Below are 20,304 nucleotides of genomic sequence, written 5' to 3' on the forward strand. Positions count from 1 at the left end.
CTGCACCTCCCCTGTGCAGACGGTCAGGGAACCCATGAGGAACATGCCTATAGGCATATCCCACCACTAATCCTGTGTTACTCAGCCTCGTGGGGACTCCCACCTCTCTCAGCGTGTACGTATTACTCGCTGCTTCAAGTGCTCTCGCTTGGTCTGGCTCGGGCGGACTGCACGCCGTAGGGTCGGCACAGACAAGGGACACATGCAAGAAGGGAGCCCAGTGGAGGCCAGTGAGCCGTCCTCACTCGGGTGGCCTGGAGAAGGAGCAGGAGCCATGCAAGCTTTTCCCTCACAGGAGCAAAAAGCCAGGGTGTAGCAGCAGCTCAGGCAGCGGCAAAGTTACTCCACACCAGAAGGAAAAAGAGCGAGAGATCCAGAGTGGGCTGCAGGTCTGTGTTCTCCTCCCCAGGTCTCAGGATACACCGGGCCAGTTTGGAGTGCAGAAAGGGGCGCAGCAGAGCTCTGGTTTAGGTTGCCCTCCAGAGGAGGAGTTTTAGGACTATTTCAGAACCAGAACTCATCCCATAAAACTCCCAACTCCCTCCTCAAAAGCTGGAAAGCAGAAATACCTACACGGCCTCTTGCTGTGAGCAAACAAGGGCTGCACAGCCAGCCTGCGAAGATATTTCAGAAGTGCCTGCATGAGTCTGAGCCTGAAAATTCCCTCTTTAAATTCCTATTTCATAAACTTTTAGGGCGCTTCCCATGCTGTCCCCTCTCCAAATTCTGCCTGCTCAGCATTTCAAGGCCCTTGTTTCTTCTCTGCAACACACCGCAGAAATCAGTGGGTCATGAACTTGATGCTGTCATCGCCTCGTGGTCTCCTTTATCTCTAAAGACATTTTGGCTTTGTGGGTTTTTTTTGTTTGGGGGTTTTTGGGGAGGAAGGTAAGGTTGAAGGCATCAGTTGTGCTCCTGTGTGATCACGGACAAGGTCAGTGCAGCCGCAGAGGGGCCGACGCACGTTCACTCTCTGCACAGTAAATTTCCTCTGCCCGGCTCGGGGCATGGAACACGTGTGGTGGGAGGACACGACATGTGAAGGGTAAAAGCCGGGGCAGCAGCGGAGGAGGAACGTGCGGTCCGGAGCATTTTGGAATAGCCTCTCTCGAACATGCGGGGATTGCTAGAGGCAGCTCAGTGACGCACTTGCCCTGGCATTCCCAGAGAGATTGAAGATACGGATTTCTATCAGCAGGAAGGATCACCTTTTAAATAAGAGCAAAAGGCCTCTTATCTCCACCTGGAGCTTTACAGTTAGAAATTAGCCAGCTGATCCCCGAGCAGGGGAATGCGAGCAAGGGGAAGATGGAAAGTTACCTGAGCACTCAGAGGCATCTAGTGCCCTCACCGACATCCCCGTTTGGGGGAGCAAAACTGGAAAACAGCCAGAGCAAGAGGAAGAGGCGACATTGGTGTTTGCTACAAAGCAGTGCTCGTTTTGAACAGCAGGTATTCACCCTGACCTCAGTCTCTGGGCAGTGCCCACTTAGGACCATTAATCTCAAGCAGCCAGCACAATTTTGTGAAGGCATCAGATCCTTAGGATGGGTCACAGGATCTCAGCCACTTGTTTCCCACATCAGGAGGTGCCTGGCTTTGCATGGGCTCTGAAACTCAGAATCTTTCATCTCTTCTCTGTCAATAACTCTTACACGGCATCACGGCCCTCCCAGGGGAAGAGCCACACTTCAGTGCGAACTGACACACACGTCCCCCGTGGGTGGGGAGGTGGTGGTGGTGGTCCTGCTCTGGGAAGGAAAGAAAGTGCATACTCAGCCCCACTGCCAGATGCAAAGGATACAGAAAATGCTTCCTGCAGGGGCATTAGGGATGTCCTCAAAGAAGCTGCATGTCCTGAACAACAGGTTCCCTTGTGCCTGGAAGACTGATTGCTGGGAAATCCAGACTATGTGATCCCACTCTCCGCACTTCTATAAGCAGGCACTATCAGGAATACGCCTCTGCAGAGGCCACAAGGCTCCAGATGAATGCAGGAGAGAAACAGGGTGACACAAGGATTTCCCTAGCCTTTTCCCTCTGTTCAGCTGGTTTTCCTGCCAAGATCCTAGCAAAATTCCCTACTCTCCTCACCTTAATGTTATTTTTCCTTTGCAGAGCTGTTCTCAGCACTTCAACATCCCATGATGTGCAGGACTCAGACAGGCAGCTCTGACAGCCTCTGGGGAAAAGGAGATCTTGGTCTCATGCCTCCCAGTCTCTGGTCTGGTTTGATCTCAATAGGAGTGGAGGGAGCAGAAGATACATAACACGTAAGCCCTGCTTTGCTTTCTGGGTCACAAAGGCCTAACAGCATATATACAAGCTGCATAAGGAACCCAGGAGCTTTGCTCAGCTGATTGAATGGAGCCTGCTAGTGGGCCAGAAAGGGTAGGTTTGGTTTGTTTTTTTAACCCTCTTTTCCTCCTCTTTTAATATTTTTTTTAAACACTTGCATCTTGCCAGCAAAGAGAAGATACCACTTCGCTGCACTCACTCCTGGCTGGAGCCAAAGAACTGGAGGAAGAAGGAGAAGATGTAGATGATGTCCAGATAGATATTGAGGGCTCCAAAGATGTACTCCTCTGGGCTCAGCGAGTATCGACGATTCCCCATCAGCATCTGGGTATCAAATGCCAGGAACTGTGAGGAAAGACGAGGAAACCCAATGACAGTCACATGGAGATTTGGCACAGGCAGGCAAGAAGTGCTCTAATGACAGGAGTTCTCCCAGTTGCTCCACTGCACCCAGAACAAAAACACAGCTGCTTTTTATGGGCTGTAACTGCAATTTAAAAGCCCAGAACAATGCATTGAACAAGCTGCAACTTTCTCCTTCCTTCATTTCACTCTTCATAGCCAAATCCTGAGCCTAACTATTACTCCAGGCCTGCTTCCTTCATGCTTCATCAATCCCAAATGTGTCCCAGGATCAGCTCTGGAGTAGTTCTCCCTGTTCCTCCTCAGCCAGTCCCTACGACTTGTTTCTGAACTGAGGGAAGTCTGGGAATAACACCTGCCAGGTAACGAGGTGACCTGGACCAAACCGACATTGCAGCAGCACCACCAGAACAATAAAGAGCAACAAACCCAGATCCCGGGCAGCACCAGGGTCTGCAGAGCTGCCAGCAGAGGCAGCCAGATGTGGAGGGGAGCTAACACCTTTCCGGGGTACAAACACAACCGAGCGCAGGGCAGATTTTACCAGTGTAGCCACCACAGCGGGCATCCACTGCCCAGCCTGCCTGCAGGGGCACAGCACTCCCAGGAACAAACTGGGCTGCAAGGCAGGCTGGTGGCCCAGCTGCAAGAAAACCTGTGCCTGGTTGTCCGACTTCAAGCCCAGTATCTTCTCCCATCTCACCTTTACTCCCTCTGCTGATCTGACCCGCGACAGATACCTTGGCACGGAGCTCTGCGGGGCATCTTTGCCATTGCCTGGGGTCAGCTGGCACCTCTGCCCTCGCCAGTTGTAAGAACTGATCTCCCCAGACACTGCCAGGCTGAGCTGATGAGCCTGGCACAATAGGCTCCACCAGCTGAGGTTCTGACTGAAGTTTATGGGGTAATTATAAGATGTTGAGCCTGCTTGTATTTTACAGAACAGTCTTTAATCATGAATCACAGAAGAAATATCCGAGCTCACTTGAAATGACTTTTATAGCTAATAAATGAAATTGCTCAACTGTTCTTATTCACAACATGCCCAATGGGCACCGCCTTGAACCCCAGGGCAGCCCTCCTCCTGACCCCCACCTCGAGGTAATGCCAAGCATCTTTCCAGGCAACTCCCACACCTGAATGGCAAGCATGGCACTGCCAGGACTTGCTCTGGGAAGAGGCTCGCAGGAGGGACTGAGAGGGAGCCATCGAAGTGCCCAGAGAGGTGGTGGATGCTCCATCCCTGGAGATGTTCAAGGCCAGGTTAGACGAGGCCCTGAGCAACCTGATCTAGTTGGAGATATCCCTGTTCCTTGCAGGGGGGTTGGACTAGATGACCTTTGAAGGTCCCTTCCAGCCCTAACCATTCTATGATTCTATGAAGTAAGGAATCAAGCCTTTTCAGCTTTCCTTGAAGAAGCTGGCCAGCTTCAGGGCTTTTCCTGCCTGCAATAACCCTTCCTAATGCCCCTTAATCCCAAACCATAGCCCCTTACCGTTTCTGGTAGTCACACTCATACCCAATCCTTGGCTCACTCCCACTCAACCAGCCCCAACTCAGCTTTGCTCACTTCTGCAGCCTCATTTCACCCGCAGGCTCCCTTCGAGCCCCGCAGTCCAGCTCCCGCTGCTGTGCCGAAGCTTAGTCCCTGCTTTTCCCACTCCGGAGATGCCTTTTGCCCCATCCCTGCAGTGATTTCTGCTGTTCACACCTAGTATTGCGCATACAGCATGGATTTGCCAATCACACCATGCTCTGCACCAGCACCGTCACGTACACCACCACCACCTTGGGATAAGGCTAAGGTCATGCAATAATTGCTATTCATGAAGCACTTGAGGATGTGGAGCTCTCTGCAATCCTGCGACTCACTCTTCTCCCTTCCCCAAGCACCCTTCAAGGCTAAAAGCATTTATTCCTTCCTTATTTGCTTGTTTTTCCTGCCAGCACATTCCTGGGCCCCATGACCAGCACCACTTACCATAGTAAAGATAATGGCACCGAGCAGAGCGTAGATCGCGTGGAGCCAAGGGACCTAAAGGAAACAAATCCATCAGTCAGCGCCTGGGAGACCACGGCACTGGTTAATTAGGACTTGACACAGAAGTCAAGGAAACAAGTTAGGGAAGGTGCTCCAATAGCCAAGGATGGACTTGCACCACTTCCAGCACCACCACAGTTTCTGTTGTGGACCTTTTCACGGCAAAGAACAAGGTCACTGTGCCTCAGTTTCCCCTCTCTGTGGCCTTTGTGTCCAGTTGGCTCATAAGCTTCTAGATCAGGTACTTGTGTTTCCAAATAACTTATTTCACCACAGCTGCTCTCTCTGTGGAAACGTCTTAGCGCTATCCTGACGGAAACACGTTTTGCAGCAGCCCTAGAAGGTGTTTATTTACCCAGACAAAGCTGATCCCACTGGATGAAACACCAAATGCTTCCGAGAGCCAGACTCAGCTTTAATTAACAAGCATAACTTAAACGTGTTGGTCAGAGGGAGTCACAGCAGGAAATTCACTGAAATGAAGACCAAACCTCAATCCCTGCTCGCTGTGGCACAGTAGCACACGGCGCTAATGGAGAAGGCGCCTGTATCCCAGGAGAAGGTGCCCACACTGACAGCTGATTCAACCCAGAGATCCCAGCCTGCCTCCCCGGATAGACAAGCTCATTACAAGGCCGCCTCAAGCTATGCTTATCTTGACAAGCTGCAAGATAAAGAGTTGTCTCAACAGTTTAATTGCAGTGGCTTGGCACTGCCAGCTGCTTTACCCTCACGTTTGCACAGGGGAGAGGTGGTTCTCGAGCCAAGCCAACCCAAACCCAAGCTCCTGGTTTTGGAAACACCAGCCTGTGTATTTGTCCTTCATCAGACCAACTCCAGGGCCAGTACCAGTGGGAGTGTCTCCTGCAGGTCTGGCCCGTAAAGTATGACTCAGGTCTCCAGAGAAGCCAGGTAAGATGTGGAAGGTTTGGAGGTCACTTAAAGGCTGCTGTGATCAAAGCTGGGTGCCTGTCTTCAGCACAAGCAAGCGTTCAAGGTGATTAATGGTGGCTGCACAGCCTCACACACCTTCCCTCTTTCATCAGCATCTTCTGTCAAGCTCTTGCCTGAATGACAACTCACCTAATGAGATGCTCTTGGATGGAGACCAGACACTCTGTGCTGCTGCACCAAGCCCTCTATCAGGTGTGGTCACAAGCCGCTCCAAGATTTCAGCTAGGCACAGCCAGTGCCAGCTGCAACCAGGGAGACCGAAGGAAGGGGCTGCAACCATGCAAGAGGGGCTGGCAGCAGCTGGAGGTGTGACAATTTGGCCACTCACCATCAGGACTTGTGCCCGGGGTCTGAATCACCCTCCAGCAGCGCTCGTTTCTGAGAAATTTGAGCCTCAAGATTTGAACACTGCAGGATGGTGCGTGGTGTTAGTGTGAATACAGCCACGTCTGGCCAGACAGGCACCCCATTGCACTTCTCCAGAGGCAAGTCCTGCCCTGAATTTGGGGCAAGAACCCTCTATGGGGCGAGCCAGCGCTTTAATGTGCTCACCACCCTGGTTTTACTGGAGAGGAAACTGAGGCACAAGCAGGTTAAGTGATCTGCTGTGGGGTCACCACACAGCTCCAGGAACAGAAGCAAACTTCCTCAAGCTCCAGGCCTGCGCTGTTCTACAACCTGATATCTGATTGTACAACAAGCAGGGGCCAGCCACCTGGGCTTGCCTTTTCTTTCTGTTGGTGGTTCTGCACATTTTTGGAGAGCAGGCTGGGACACCCCTCCCAAGCCAGGTCCTGGGGCTTGACCGCTGTAGGCTGATCAGCTGCCAGCCTTGCACCAGGACTGGTGGCACTGGGTGAGGAAGGGGCACAGGTCGTTACTCACATATTGATAGGGCAGTATCACACCCAGGATGATGCCACCAAAGAAGAGCACCATGAGCATCACGAAGAGGACACCCTGGTAGGAGGTGAAGTCAAACTGCGGAGGTAAAGAACATCACATTACAAGTGCAGAGTGCTGGAACAGGAGGCAGCAAGGGGAACCAAGCCCCATCTTGCTGTCCCATGACAATTCCTTCATCTGCATCTCAGGTTCTATAGCCCACCCCCATCTGCATGGCACACAGAGCCAAATGCTTACCATATCCCCTTTATTGCCACAGGCAAGAACTCAGTACCCATTGCATACCTGAAATCCAAACACCCATCAGACATTTGTGCCAGTGCCCTTCTGTGTCCCACAGCCTAATCCTCAAAAAAACCCAGCTTAGCCCCACACGTTGGCATCTTCCAGCCCCATCCATAGCCCTGACACATCCCTCACCCCAACATCTGTCCTTATCTTCCTGTAACCTTCACTTGACATGCCAGCATTCCTCCAGTTGCTCCTGTATCCAGAGCCCTACAGACCTGCCCCCTGACACCTACCCCCAGCACTGCCTGAGCCTGTGTCCTACCCCTGGGAGATGCCTCTCCCAGAGGGACTGATCAGCACCAACTCACCTTGGTCTGGAAGCTGAAGATGACGACAGACAGGCACACCAGGGCTGTGATCCCCAGGCACAGCAGGACCGATTTGGTATTGTAGTAACTGCAAAGTTCACAGCAAAACCACTTGTCAGTGTTTCCCACAGGGAGAGGTGGAAGGAGAGATTAAGACAGGCAGAAGCTTTGCAGAGGCGTGCAGGGAAAGCATGAGTCCTGGGGGCACAAATGGCACGGAAATTATCAATGCCCCCCCTTAATGTAAAAAGAGATGGACAGAAAACACTAAAAAAAAAAGACTGGATGGGTTTTCCTCCTGCTTTAAATAGAAGGTGGTAGTCGGGGGGGCGGGGGGCGGCATGTCTATGCCTCTTGGGAACTCATGAGCAGCTAAGATGGGGACTGACTATAAACATCTATCTGTCAATGGACAGGTGGAGAAGGGGGAGGATTCAAACGGGGAGGTAATAAAAATAGAATGACAAATGTCATTGCAGCACAATGAGGAATCAGAAAGCTGCAGCCACTGTTACACGACTGATGTGCTCGGAACAGGGGGCTGAGTCTTGGAAAACGGCAGGGAAAGAGGGGTTTGAAGAGGGAGAGAGACTGCAGGCTGAGGTTATGTTTTTTCTTGTATGCCTGACTGCTGATTTTGGTTACAGCCCCAAGAGAAGCCCATCCCCACTCTCCCCTTCAGTTTGATCCGAGAGTGATATCACTGGCATGTTCCCCGAGTTGCTGAAGCCGCTACTTCTTTGTCTCCAGCGGCATCCAGCAGCGCCCACGGGCTCATCTGCCGCATCACCAGGGACCCACGTGAACCAGGGCTGATCTTGTGAGCAGATTGTAACAGGAAAAACACGAGCAAAAGAGAGCAAGCTGTAGACTACAAAAAAACTGAAACTGCTGGAAAAAACGCCTTGTCTCACTCCAGCCTCATCTGCTCAAGCGCTGCTTAGTGGCAAAGGTGGGATCGCAGTGTTTGGTAGTCCCTATAACCCTGTCCCTGGCTCTCGAGTGCTCTGCTATAGGATTTAGGACGGCCAGGAGCTGCCCTGTGCTGCCTCAGCTGTGACGGAGAAGGGGATGCCTCCAGAGGTCTTGGAGAGCTTCTTTAAAAAGTGTTTTCAAAAAGGAAGGTCGGGCTTTGTGTGGCTGCTGGAACAGCTCCAAAAAGATCAGATGGCCCCTATATTTTGGAAGTAGGGAAGTTTTTTTGCAGGAAGAGACAGAACATAGGACCAGAAGACATCCAGAGACCACATGGCTCAACCTACCTGGAGAGCATCCCAGTGAGATAAGCCATGGACAGTGTCTGGGAGGGAAAGAGAACCACATTACTTCTGCATTCATGTCCCAGGGAGAGACAGGCAACAGATAAAACATTTCAATTACAATGACAAGTGCAGTGAAGCCTCTTAAACTGGCGCTCAAGAGAAGCAATTTTTACATAGTTTCTAACCCTCCAGTGATTAATGTCCACAGAGCGGGTTAGAGTGAGGGCAAGCCACCGCCCTGAGAGCAGTCTCACCTTCTCCATCCCTCTACTCGTCTTGCACAAGACTCCAGCACCCTACCCCAGCTCCCACCACCAACCAGCCTCCACGGGCTTTTTATTATTTTATTTTAATTTTAAACAGAGGCGCCCTTATTTCCTGCTTATCACATTCTAGTTCAATTACAGCTCCTCAGCCCGAGTGCAGGGCAATTAGAGGATGGAATTCCTGCTTTCTGCAGGAATCCAGCCCAGACGTCTCTCCTGCTTGGAGCCATTATGAAACCCACGCTGGTTGCAGGAGCAGGGGAGACGCTGTCCAGATGTGCTACTTACAAAGATGCTCAGCAGGATCAGATTCCACGGGAAATACCTCCTGCAAGTGAACAAACAGGGGCTGGTCAGCCCAGCAACGCGGAGGGCAGAGGTAGGTGACAGCGCTGCACCAGAGCTTGCACAAGATGTGCCATACAATTAATGGCCTGTGCAGCAAACAGCGGGGTGGTGCAAGGGGACGATCATCCTGTTGGGAATGAGAGACCATTTGGGATGCTTCTAGACCGAGGGGGCAAACGTCCCCGTGATATTCCAGCAGAGTGGCCAGCAGTGCCCTGCTCCACTGAGAGCAAAGACAACCATCCGCTGCAGTAGTCAATAATGCAAATTTGGAGCTACACAGTGATGCAACTTTTGCTGCAACATAGCTTCCTTTCCAATTGCAATTTGACTTCAGCTTTTAATGCTGTGTTGCAGCAACCCACAACTGCATCAGGTCTGAAAATACAGCTGCCACCTCAGTCCCCAGATCACTGCGTCAGCGTGACCCCATCCCATCTCTGCAATACTGTTGGTCATGCTTGGAAAAGAGGAAAACATTCATCTTTCATTTCATGAGGCTGTTTCAAATCCAAAAAGAAAATATTTTACCTGGGCCCAGAGCAGCAAGCAAGAATCAAATAAGTCACAAAGAAAACCGCACTGCAAAGAAGAGAGAAAGAGCAGTTTAGGGAGGAGAAGCCAAGCATTGTGTGTTGGTGCAAGAGAGGAGCCCCCAGCTGACCAGTTTCAGTGCTCTGCTGCACTGTCTAAAACGCAAGCACAGTGCCAGAGGTGGAGGCTGGGTAGGAAGGAAGGCAGCTGCCACCTCTGCTGAAGCTGTTTTCTGCCCACAGCTGCCTACTTTGCTCATGCCAGTCCCCAAGGTGGGACAGCACAACCGTCCCTGAAAAACCTAAAGGATGGTTTTAGAGCAGAGTAAGGGCAGCATCCAGGCCCAGGATAGATGGAGCACCCAAACATGTCTGTTGACACCTCGTCAGTGCATGAAATTGCTCATACCGAGGTGGCCAGACTTTGCTCCAGGCACTTCCTGGCTTGGTGTGATCAAGGCATCTGTTCAGCAGCGCTGAAACCAAAATTCACGGGGCTGGTAAAAGTGACTTGCCTAAGGCCAGAGGGAAGGTCTGTGTCGGAGAAGGGAACTGGTCCCATGTTACTGCACCAGCGCTCAAGGAAGAGTTCAACAGCAGAAGGATCCTCCAAGGTCAGCGCAGCTGGCAGACCCAAGCCTAATATGCTGTTGCACAAGCCATCCCCAGGTCACAGGAGAGTTATTTATCTCACGTGACTTGACCCTTCAGCAAAGCAAAAAAAAACTCCAGCAGCTGAGGGATGGTCTCCCTCTGCCCTGGATGTCACACAGCCCGGGTGTTTTTCCACAGTGCCGATGGGTTATGGCACAGGGGGAACCTGCTCACCTGCTTTCACCCAGCGCCTGGGGGGAAGCAGCTTCCAAGCATGCCGATGGCTGCACGATAGCCACCTGCCTTTGGACTAATAAATGAACATGACGGCAAAACCCACGGGCCATGATAAATGCACCAGAGATAAACCTAAGCATTGCTCTCCCACGGGGAAACCAGGAAAACTGGAGTGGACACGGCTGAATAGGTGGAAAGCAAGCACGCAGGGAGCAAAGAGAGTCATTGCAGTTGTCCATCTCCTTTGCATCCCTTGTTGCACATCTGTCCTTGCTTTATTCCCCCCAAGCCATCACCTCAGGAACACGAAAACATCCTGGGGGTGCACTTCCATTCTGAAGATATATAGAGAGTTGGAGTCTCTGTATGAACGAGATCCTGACCCAGATCAGGACAAGCAACTGGGGACACTGAGATGGTCGGAAGGGTTGGCTCGCTGGGAGGTGAAGGCACAGACAAAATTTAAGTCCCTCGGGTACTGAGCCTACTCCCAGCTGGCCCAAGACAGGTTTGCTCCTACTGAAAGATACAAATGCTAACTGTCCAGTAAGCTACAGGAGATGAACCCAAGGGTCAAAGCATAGACCTGAGCAGAGCTTGGTCTTGTCTCCCTGCAAGGCAACGCTGCTTCTCCAGTCTACCAACTGGCCAAGGGGAGCACATTATTTACCTTTAAGGTCAGAGAGGCATACTAATGCCAGTTCCCTTCTATTATTGCTATTTTGGGTCTTTTTTTCTAAGTTATATAAACTGGTGTCTCATTTCCGGGCCTGGACACGTTTCATGATTTGGGTGTGAGCTAATTAAAGCCAAGTTCATCGAGCCTTGTTCACGGACAATTGCCTCGCGCACACTGCCCGCTTAATTAGTGGCGCTGACACAAGCGGCATCCAGGAAACCAGCACAACTGCGGACACGCTACCACGTGGAAGCGCAGCCTACGCTACCTCCAGGCTGACCTTTCAGACCAGGCTTGACTAATGGATGGCACCCCAAGTTCTGGGCACCGAGAGCAGCTCCATGATGAAGGTGTGACAGCCCCACATCCATCCCAGTCCCTCTGAGTGCATCCCCCGCTTAACATTGCCTGCACACTGCTTCATCTGTAGAATACCGTGGCAAAAACCCAGGCAATCTCCATGTTTTCAATGGGACAAACCCGACTTTAATCCTCTAAGGTACCCCAGGCACCCTTTCAGGTCACACCCGGGTTTCTGCACTGTTTTCCTGGGAGTTCTACCTGGTTTGCTCCGCAAGCAATACTCGTGCATTTATTTGACCCTGGTCTGTAGAGCCCTCTTTTTGGAAGTATCCAGCATTTCTCATGTCTCAGACTCATTTCGGTGAGATTTTCTATCTTCTCACCTTGGAGTTATCCATGAATTTCCCCAGCTGCCCCTGCACACAAATTGGAGCAATTCTTCACATGCAAGATACAAAAGTGTTTGAGAAGTGTGTCCACATCACCACAGCCACATCATGGAGCATACATGGCCGTAGGAGAAGACAGATACTCACTAGGAAGCCCAATACCAGGCAGAGTGCGTCTGAATGTACCCCTTGACTGGCTCGCTGCAAGACAAAGAAAATGGATGCTGAGCAGAAAGCAGAAAAAAAGCAAATCACTTCACAGGTTGCTGCTAAATTAAACCTAGGAACACACATAGAGTGATGCAGCATGGGGCATGTGAAAAAAAAACCCAAACACAGCTGAATCTACCCAGCAGATTGACCAACTGGAAAGAAATTCAACCTGTCAAGTGGGAAAGACGGCCCTGCTGTTCTCAATTACACAGTTGGGCTTGCTCGGAACGGCCGCTGCCTTCTCCGAGAAGCATCTAAGGAGCTGAAATCCTCAGGCTGACAGTGATTCATTATTTATTCTGGAGGCAACGTGAGCTGCACATGCCCAAAGCGCTCAGTCATCCGAGCTAGAGATAGCTGCTGCTCGAGTGTGGGGTGTCTGCTTCTGCAACGGGAGGTCAGCCAGTCCCTGAAGCCAAGGTGGGCAGGGATCTGATGGCCTTGATAACTCCCAAAGGAAAAATACAGCAGTAAATACTCAAGGGCAGGCAGCCCAGCCCGCTTGGCTGGGGATAGCGCCCAGAAGGGATGATGCACCGTCCAAAGGACATGTGGGAAAGGTAGCAGAAGTACTGAAGGACCTCTCAGAGTTCCCTCGGTTTTGTTTTTCTATTGAAACACATGGGGGAAAAAAATAAATAATCAGATGTCTACATAACAGACAACACCTCCAAGTAAGAGGTAATTCAAGAGCAGGTCACACACAGGACAAAGCATTACTGCTACACAAGAGACCTACCAGAAGGTGAAGAAAGCCACAATAACAACAGTGACCAAGAGCTGGACCATCAGGATGGCATAAACCTGCAACGAGAGGCAGCCCATGGGTGACCCACCCAGCCCAGGGACGCCAGCAAACCATTGCAGCCAGGCCCCTTCAAGGGCTCAGAGCTGATCTCCTGCCTTCACAGGGAAGGCTGAGCCTGGAGAGACTTGTCCCTTACCTTCCTGATGAACACTCTGCGCACGTTCCTGTCATCCCAGCTGAAGGTCGTGAGCATCTCCGTGTCCCCTGGGTACCCGCCGCTGCCATAGCTCGGGCTCGTGCCTGAAGCAGAAGGCACACAGATCAGCTCCCCTCACCCAGCTCCCTCCCCAGCTGCAACAATCTGACCCCAGTGGTTGACTCCAGCTCAGAGGCCCAAATCGCTGGGATTTCTTGTTGCGCTGCAAAGCAGAAGCCTGCTGGGATGCACTCTGCTCCCTTCCCACTCCTGCATCTTATTAGGACCATCTCCGAGAACAGATGGGGGAAACCACTTCTGCAAACTCCAGCATGACAAGGGTTAATTCCTATCCATGGAATCAGAGGGCTCATATCATATCCTTGCTCACCTTTCACTGAATATTAAAGCATCCCCCAGAGGAGCCGTGATTCAGCACCTCAGTCGTTCCCATCCGGATTCCCTCGTGCTCTGTAATTCCCTGAGCTTAGACTGACTGTGTCATGTCTTACACCAACGGTGCGCCCTCTCCTCTGAGAGAAGCTCGTTACAGGCAGCTTTTCCACGAGGTCCATACCTGATTTCCATGCAGGGAGTCAGCAGCGAGCCTAAACAAGGGGGAAACAACCCTAATGCTGCTGCTGAGAGTACCTTTCCCCGAAATCATCGCACCACGCGACCCGGCCCCGCTGTGCTGAGGGCTCTGTCATACTCTTGTTGCTGGAGTTTCGCTGCAGATGGGCCAGGAGGAAGGCTGGACCATAAAGCATCAGTTTGCTCTGCACTCTGAAGGGACATGGATGGAAACATCGGAAAACTTCTGCCTGCCGGGAGGTGACTATGCCACAGCCAGGGATGAAGGTAGCAGCGAGGACAGTGCAGGGCAGGAGGCTGCGAGGAGAAACTCAAAGCAGCAGCTTCTCCCTGCTAAGGTCAGCTGCACAAATGAGATGCAAGAATCAGCCTTCTCCATCTCCCGAACCTCAAGAAAAAAATAAAACAAATACTGAAGCCTCAGTTGTCTGAGCGCATCGTTCCTCTGTGCCCTTCACTTCTCTTGCAAACATCCCTTTCCATGTTGGCAACCATCTCCCCGCCCAGGTTTCCTACGGAATAAAGGCTTATGTGATTACACCAGCTGCACGTTCATCTCCCTGCCTGTTTGACAGATGGCTCCCCTCCTTCTCAAAGCTTTTTAGCTCAGTGATTCTCAGCTCTTCCAGGTAGATGGAGGAAAGACCCTCTCAAAGTCAGAGCACAGGCTGCAGACACCAGGAAAGCCAAACTCAAGGCCCTGGTCCTGGATTTCTTCTGGTTTACTGGTCAAAGGCTGTTTGCTGTTATTGCAGAAGCCTCATCCTAAAGGTGCCCCTGGCAGGAAATAAATCCCTTGTGCTCTTCTTGCGGCTAATAAGTCTCTTGCGCCTTCTTCTACACCCCAGTGGAGATGAAACTCGTGCGGTGCATCCTCCCTGCGTTTCTGCGAGATCCGTCATCACCTACGCGGGCTGAGAGCACCTGAGGCTCATACTCCTGGGACACCTCAATGCCTCCTGCGTCAAAGCATTCAAGGTATCTAAACACCAAATTAAACAGCTAAATGCCTCGGAGGAATGGAGGGGGTTTCCTCCTCCCTGGCTGGTGTCCCCAGCACGAGTCACCTCTCACCCATGGCCACATCTGAGGCAGCAAGACAGCGTGTCCCAAGCTCGTTATTAAAGAAAGCAACCCAAAACACAAGCCACTTCTCTCCAGCGACTTCCAGGGTCCTATAAGCCGTTGGACACAGCCCCATGGCATGTCTCCCACCCCAGACCCTGGTACAGGAGCCGCAGCTTACGGCGTGGCTGAGAGCAGGGAAAGGGGAGAAGGACATGAAATCACAGGAAAACACCAGCAGGGATCAGGACACAGCTGCAGAGGGGAAATCCTGCCAGGCATGTCAGCGAGGGGACAAGAGATGACACATCACCTAAATAAGTCCTCTGGAATACCCAGAATACAGCATCCCAACCCGTTTGGGCTTTCCCATCCTAATTCGTCATGACAGTAGAAAGTCCCAGGTGGCTCTTACAGCAAGCTGGGAGTTTTTTTCATCTCCTCTGTTTCTGACTCTGGGAGACGAACAAGAATGGGAAAAGTCTGTGAAACCATCGGAGTGTGCAGGCACACACATCTCGGAGGGCTGTAGTTTGCTCATTCCCCTTCCCTCAACATCTCCATCCCTGCAGCTGTGACCATCCCCACCGGACGGAGCAGGCAGCCAGCGCACAGCAGAGCAAGAGGGCTGAGCTGACAGAGAGGACTCAGGAGTCATTAAATCCAGCCCCTCCAGCGCTCTCTCCAGTTCAAGCCATGCTGACAGAGCAGTTAGCCACCCCAGCAGACTCGCTTGCCAGCGGCTGCGTCCGTCCCAGCTCGCCACTACCCAGCTGCTCCCCTGCATCGGGCACAATCGCGCCTTTGTCCGCTTGTCACGACCAAGCAGAAGCCGCACACGGCATCCAGGGGAAAAAAAAAAGCTGTTTGTTTGCTGAGGAGCTGGTGACACAGACCGATGTTGGAACAATTCAGCCTTCAAGTCCAGCAGCGTTTCGGCCTCCGCTGGCTCTGAACAGCGGCTCGTGGCAGCCAGGCAGCACCGGTGCTGCGACGCCGATTTTGCCAGTTCAGCAGCTTCTTTGGAAGCCAGGGCTGAGCAGGAGCTAGAGGAGGGGCTGCTGCTTGCAGAGGTGGGAGCATTGCACCAGCACTCTCCCTAGCCCTGGCAGGTGGCATTGCCCAGTGCAGCAAGCTGGGACAGGGGATTTTTCCCATCCCAGTAGTGGGAAGCAGAGCAGGGACAGAGCACTGGGGTGTAGTCCCACCTCTGGAAGGCAGTGGGGTCTAGTGGTTGGGTGAAATGGCTTTTACATATGGATATAGGCTTACACAGCTTACAGCTACAGCTCTAAGGTGAGCTCTACCATGGATCAGATTAAGCACCACATCCCTGGTTCCCCTCTGCCTTATAAGCCAGGGGGGGGGGAATCTCTGCACCCCTCTCCTGCTCTGCAAGGGGCTCACCCTGGGTAGAGCCACAGGAGGACTTACTGGGGTCGACATAAGCCCAGCTGGGGTGGAGCGGGACTGATGGGGGAGGAGGGTAAGCACCAGACTTCATCCCTTCTCCCGCTGTCGCCTCCTCATAGGTCGGCGGAGCCGGTGGAGCCGTGGCATTGTCCTTCTTCTCCCCTTGCCCCTCGGAGCTGGGGGGTTTGTTGTTCACAGAGAGCTGCACAGAAAGGGAGGGAAGAGAGATTAGACTGTAAAAACAACAAAGAAACTGCCCTGCAATGGGAACCCAATGGGGCATGGACAGAGCTCAGGGGGTCCCTCCATTGGGGGGGAGGGATCAGGAACTGGAAGGACACTCAGCAACTCCTGCAGGTTGGCAACAGACCCATCCCTGCACCCCCTGGAAGGAGCATCCTCTGATGTGACCGAGGGAAGAGATGGGAAAACACCTGACATGTTAAAGGGCATGAAAAATCGCAGGCAGCCTGGTCTGAGGGGGGAGGCAGCCTTGCCCAGGGTCCTCTGTGGTGCCTCAGGTTCACATGTAACACTGGAAAGCATCCAAATAATTCTCCGCTTTTCAGCCTACTTCTTTCTAAATTTCCCCTTTAAAAAGAGCTTTCAGTTACCGGGCAGAAAACCTCGAACTCCTCCATTTCCTCTTACATCCATATTTTGGGGAGTTTCTGCTAGCCCCCAGGAAGTGCTCTGGTTTGGCCCTCCAACATTTTCTTCTAGTTCGTTCCTCTCTACCCATCTAGAGGCTCAGTCTCGCTGCTTTTTGTAACGTGAAGATGCAGCTAATGGACTTGGGATCCCACGTCTTCAGACTACGAAATCCCAGCAAAGAGCCAGCCTCAGGCCGACAGAGAACTTGCTTCTCCTTGAGAACATTATCCATTTAACCTTCTAGATCTTTGTCATCCCGAGATAAGTTATGAGCCTGGTGCCCTGCTCTTGCTGCCAAAGAGGGTGCCAGCTCAGCGTCAGGGACGGCATCCCCATGGATCACAGGGATGTAGGGCTGCAACCGTAAAAAGTCTGAAGTAAAGCAGATCGACTATCCAGCACTGCAACAGACAGCGCAGTCTCTGTAAGAAGGTCTTAAGTTAAAGGTGTAACGGGCCCTTGAAAATAAAGCCAGGGCACCAGGCTGGGATGTGCACCACGAGCAGACCCGGCTGCATCGCGGTAACTGTGCCACCTGCTCTGCCAGCCCATAGGGACTGTCCTCACCCTGTCCTCTGTTACACAGCCCTTGGGTGTAGAGCGGCCAATATCAAGCAAGACCCCCAGAGATACCCAAGGAGATGCAAGAGGGACGGTGCCGCCTGCATCCAGGTAGCCTCCAGCATTGTTGCCATGGCGATGGTGCACTGTGCTGGCAGAGGATGCAGAAATCCTCCCTTCCTGGTCTCTGAGCACTGCAGAACCCCCAAAATCCAGAGCTCCCTGGACCAGGAAGGAGGTGCTCAGGGCAGATAGCAAGTGCTGAGTCCTGGGGGCAGGGATGGGAAAGCACAAGCACCGGTTGAGCTCCCTGACATCCAGGATGAGTGGAAGAAACGGCCACAGGTCCAACGGCAGGGTTGAGCTTCACATCCAGCACCAGAAAAAACAGCCCCCAAACCGTTAGTGACACAGCTCTGCATCCCTTTCCTCTGCTGAAAACACCCCCATCGCACAGCCCAACGCACCGGGCTGTGCACAGGTACCCAGCTCCCCGCTCCACCACAACTGTTTTATTCCTTAAATCCTCTCCCTTCAACCCATTCCCACCCAAAAAAAAACCATGCAACAATTATGCAAGCAGGACAACTCATCATCCAAGCACCGGCCTCCCACCTACCTTCCCCTGGGTCATGGCTCCTGGCTAACGATGCTGCCGGACCCCAGGAGCAGCAGCAGGAGGTAGAGCGCCGCAGCTGAGCACCAGCCGCCTCACCGGGCCCCTTCCACCCCCGCTCCCGGAGCGTTCCGGGGCTGCTGCCACCGCTGCAGCCTCCGCAGCCCGCGCCGATGCCTTCACCTTCTAGCAACATCCACGGAGCGACCACGGGCGCAGCGGGGAGGACCGTACCATTCCCAGCCCGCCGCACAGGGGGAAGCCGGGAAAGAAACAGCTAAAACGGCAGCGAGCGGCCGCCAGCAGCGCTGGGGAGGACACGAGCACAGCGGTGGGGAGGCAGAGGCCAGTCCCGCACCACGGGGTGAGAAGAAGCCACCCCAGAGATGCTGAGCTCGGGGCCGGGGTCGCGAAGGGAGATGCGAAGGATGCTTTGCTGCGGCATCTCTCCGGCGGAGCCGGGGGCGGTCTGGGGAGCAGCGGCTTCCCCGGGCCCTGCCGCAGCGGGACACAGCGGGGAGGGCTGCAGCGGGGGGCCAGAGGGTTGTCTGGGGCAGAGCAAGGCTGAGCTGAGCTCCGTAGGGCAAGAGCAGGAGGGAGGAGCGGCACACAGCCCAGGCTCTCCTCCTGACCCCATCCAGGCTGTGCATGGAGGGGGGTAGAGAGGATAAGGCTCATTTACCCCACGTGCGTGGTCCTCTCTCGACCCATGCAGCCCCACCTGGGTGGCACAGGGAGGGCCTGGGGGTGTCCTGGGGCAGCTGGACCACCACGAGCACCGCACAGCCCCCGTCACCAAAGCAGTACTATTAATTTGAGCACGTGAAGGACAGAGATGAACGGGGAGTCCAGCTCCCAGCCCAGAGCACGTCCAAGGGAAGGGGCACAAAGTACATGAGGTTTTGACCCCCGTGACAGGGTCTAGGGGGAGGGGGGAATTACAGCCAGGAGAGCACAGTGAGATGACATCTCCTTTTACCATCCAGCCACAGGCAGGAGAGCGGGGGGGAAAATTGTCCTTTTATATAGTGAAATGCTTCACATGGGCAGAAAAATTGTCCAGGACAGAGGAAGAGACAGACAGTACAAACACAGCACACCCTCTACCTAAACACACGAGAGACAGGCTCGCAAGGAATGAGAGATGTCTTGCACTGTGTTCCCACAAAATGAAAACACAATTTTGGGCAGCACTGGGACTACACTCAGGCTGGGCACTGTGCCCCTACAGCCCAGCTCTCCACAATCTCCTCTCCATCCTTCCCCACCTCCCTCAAGCCATTAACTGCTTGTCAAGCCACAAGCGTGCCTCACCTCAAATTAGTTTGCCAAGTCTATAATACAGGTACAAAAAATAAATTAGTTTATCTATTTACACTATCACAAAAAAAAAAACCAACCCTGTCACATTTTAGGCTCCCTGAACACAGTCCTAGAGGAGGTGAAGAACAGACTGTCTTCAAGGAAAGGAGTTTGAAAATCCCATCCCCATTCACAGCTTCTGCAAAGAAGCAGGCAATGGAAGGGTTAAAAGGAAAGCATGAGCTGGAAATGAAAGAATGCAGCCCAGCAGTGTGCAGCTGGCACCCGTACAGACCTAGCCCCAGCTATTCAATTGGAAAGAGTCGATTACCGCAAGGACTGCAAAAACTTGTCAGGATTATTCAGAATCAATTAAGTGCCTGTTAACCACAAGCTCCTCAAGGGCTTTCATTCTCCTCGAGGATGAGCAGAGGCATAAAACTGGGCTGGTCCCAAGAGGGAGAGGATCTCAGCCCAGCAGGTGAGGTTCTCACTGCTGCAACCCAGCACAAGGAAACCATGCTCAGCGTGTTGATCCCCTCAAAGCATGAGATGAGCCAAGGGATCAAGGGCTTGGGTACAGAAACTCCAGGTGATGCACTGCATTGTGGTGAGAAAGGAGACACTCATTTTCCTAACGAACCCCAGAGGAACTCATCCCAGCAGCAGTCCCTGGCCAAGCCAGATTCCTCGGTGGGATAATGCAGGACCCCACACGCTCCATCCCAGGCTGAAAATCATGGAATGGTTTGGGTTGGAAGGGACCTCAGAGATCATCCAGTTCCAACCCCCTTCCATGGGCAGGGGGAAGGGAACCCCCTCCACTACACCAGGTTGCCCAAAGCCCCATCCAACCCAGCCTTGAACACTTCCAGGGGTGGGGCAGCCACAGCTTCTCTGGGCAACCTGTGCCAGGGCCTCAGCACCCTCAGAGGGAAGAATTTCTTCCTTAGATCCCATCAAAATCTCCCCTCTTTCAGCTTAAAGCCATTGCCCCTTGTCCTATCACTGCACACCGTTGTCCAAAGCCCCTCTTCAGGTTTCCTGTAGGCCCCCTTTAGGTACTGGAAGGCTGCTATGAGATCACCCCAGATGCTTCGAAGACCTAAAATACTGGATCTGGAAGAGGAAAAATCCTCAGCAAAGAAAAGCAGATGGCATTGCCCACC

General features: G+C 52.8%; 1 protein-coding gene across 1 annotated transcript; it reads right to left on the reverse strand.

Annotated features, from left to right (window-relative positions):
• Positions 1–2,493: 2,493 nt before the first annotated feature.
• FAIM2 (Fas apoptotic inhibitory molecule 2) lies at positions 2,494–17,851 on the reverse strand. The gene is made up of 12 exons (XM_086630775.1): positions 17,837–17,851; positions 16,024–16,204; positions 12,931–13,034; positions 12,726–12,790; positions 11,921–11,974; positions 9,570–9,620; positions 8,979–9,018; positions 8,425–8,462; positions 7,163–7,250; positions 6,543–6,638; positions 4,644–4,697; positions 2,494–2,643 (listed from the first exon to the last, which is right to left on the reverse strand). The coding sequence occupies exons 1-12, from the start codon at positions 17,849–17,851 to the stop codon at positions 2,494–2,496; spliced, it is 936 nt and encodes a 311-aa protein (XP_086486901.1).
• Positions 17,852–20,304: the final 2,453 nt, after the last annotated feature.

Source organism: Tauraco erythrolophus, unplaced genomic scaffold (genome assembly GCF_009769465.1).
Source record: "Tauraco erythrolophus isolate bTauEry1 unplaced genomic scaffold, bTauEry1.pri scaffold_48_arrow_ctg1, whole genome shotgun sequence".
NCBI lineage: Eukaryota > Metazoa > Chordata > Aves > Musophagiformes > Musophagidae > Tauraco > Tauraco erythrolophus.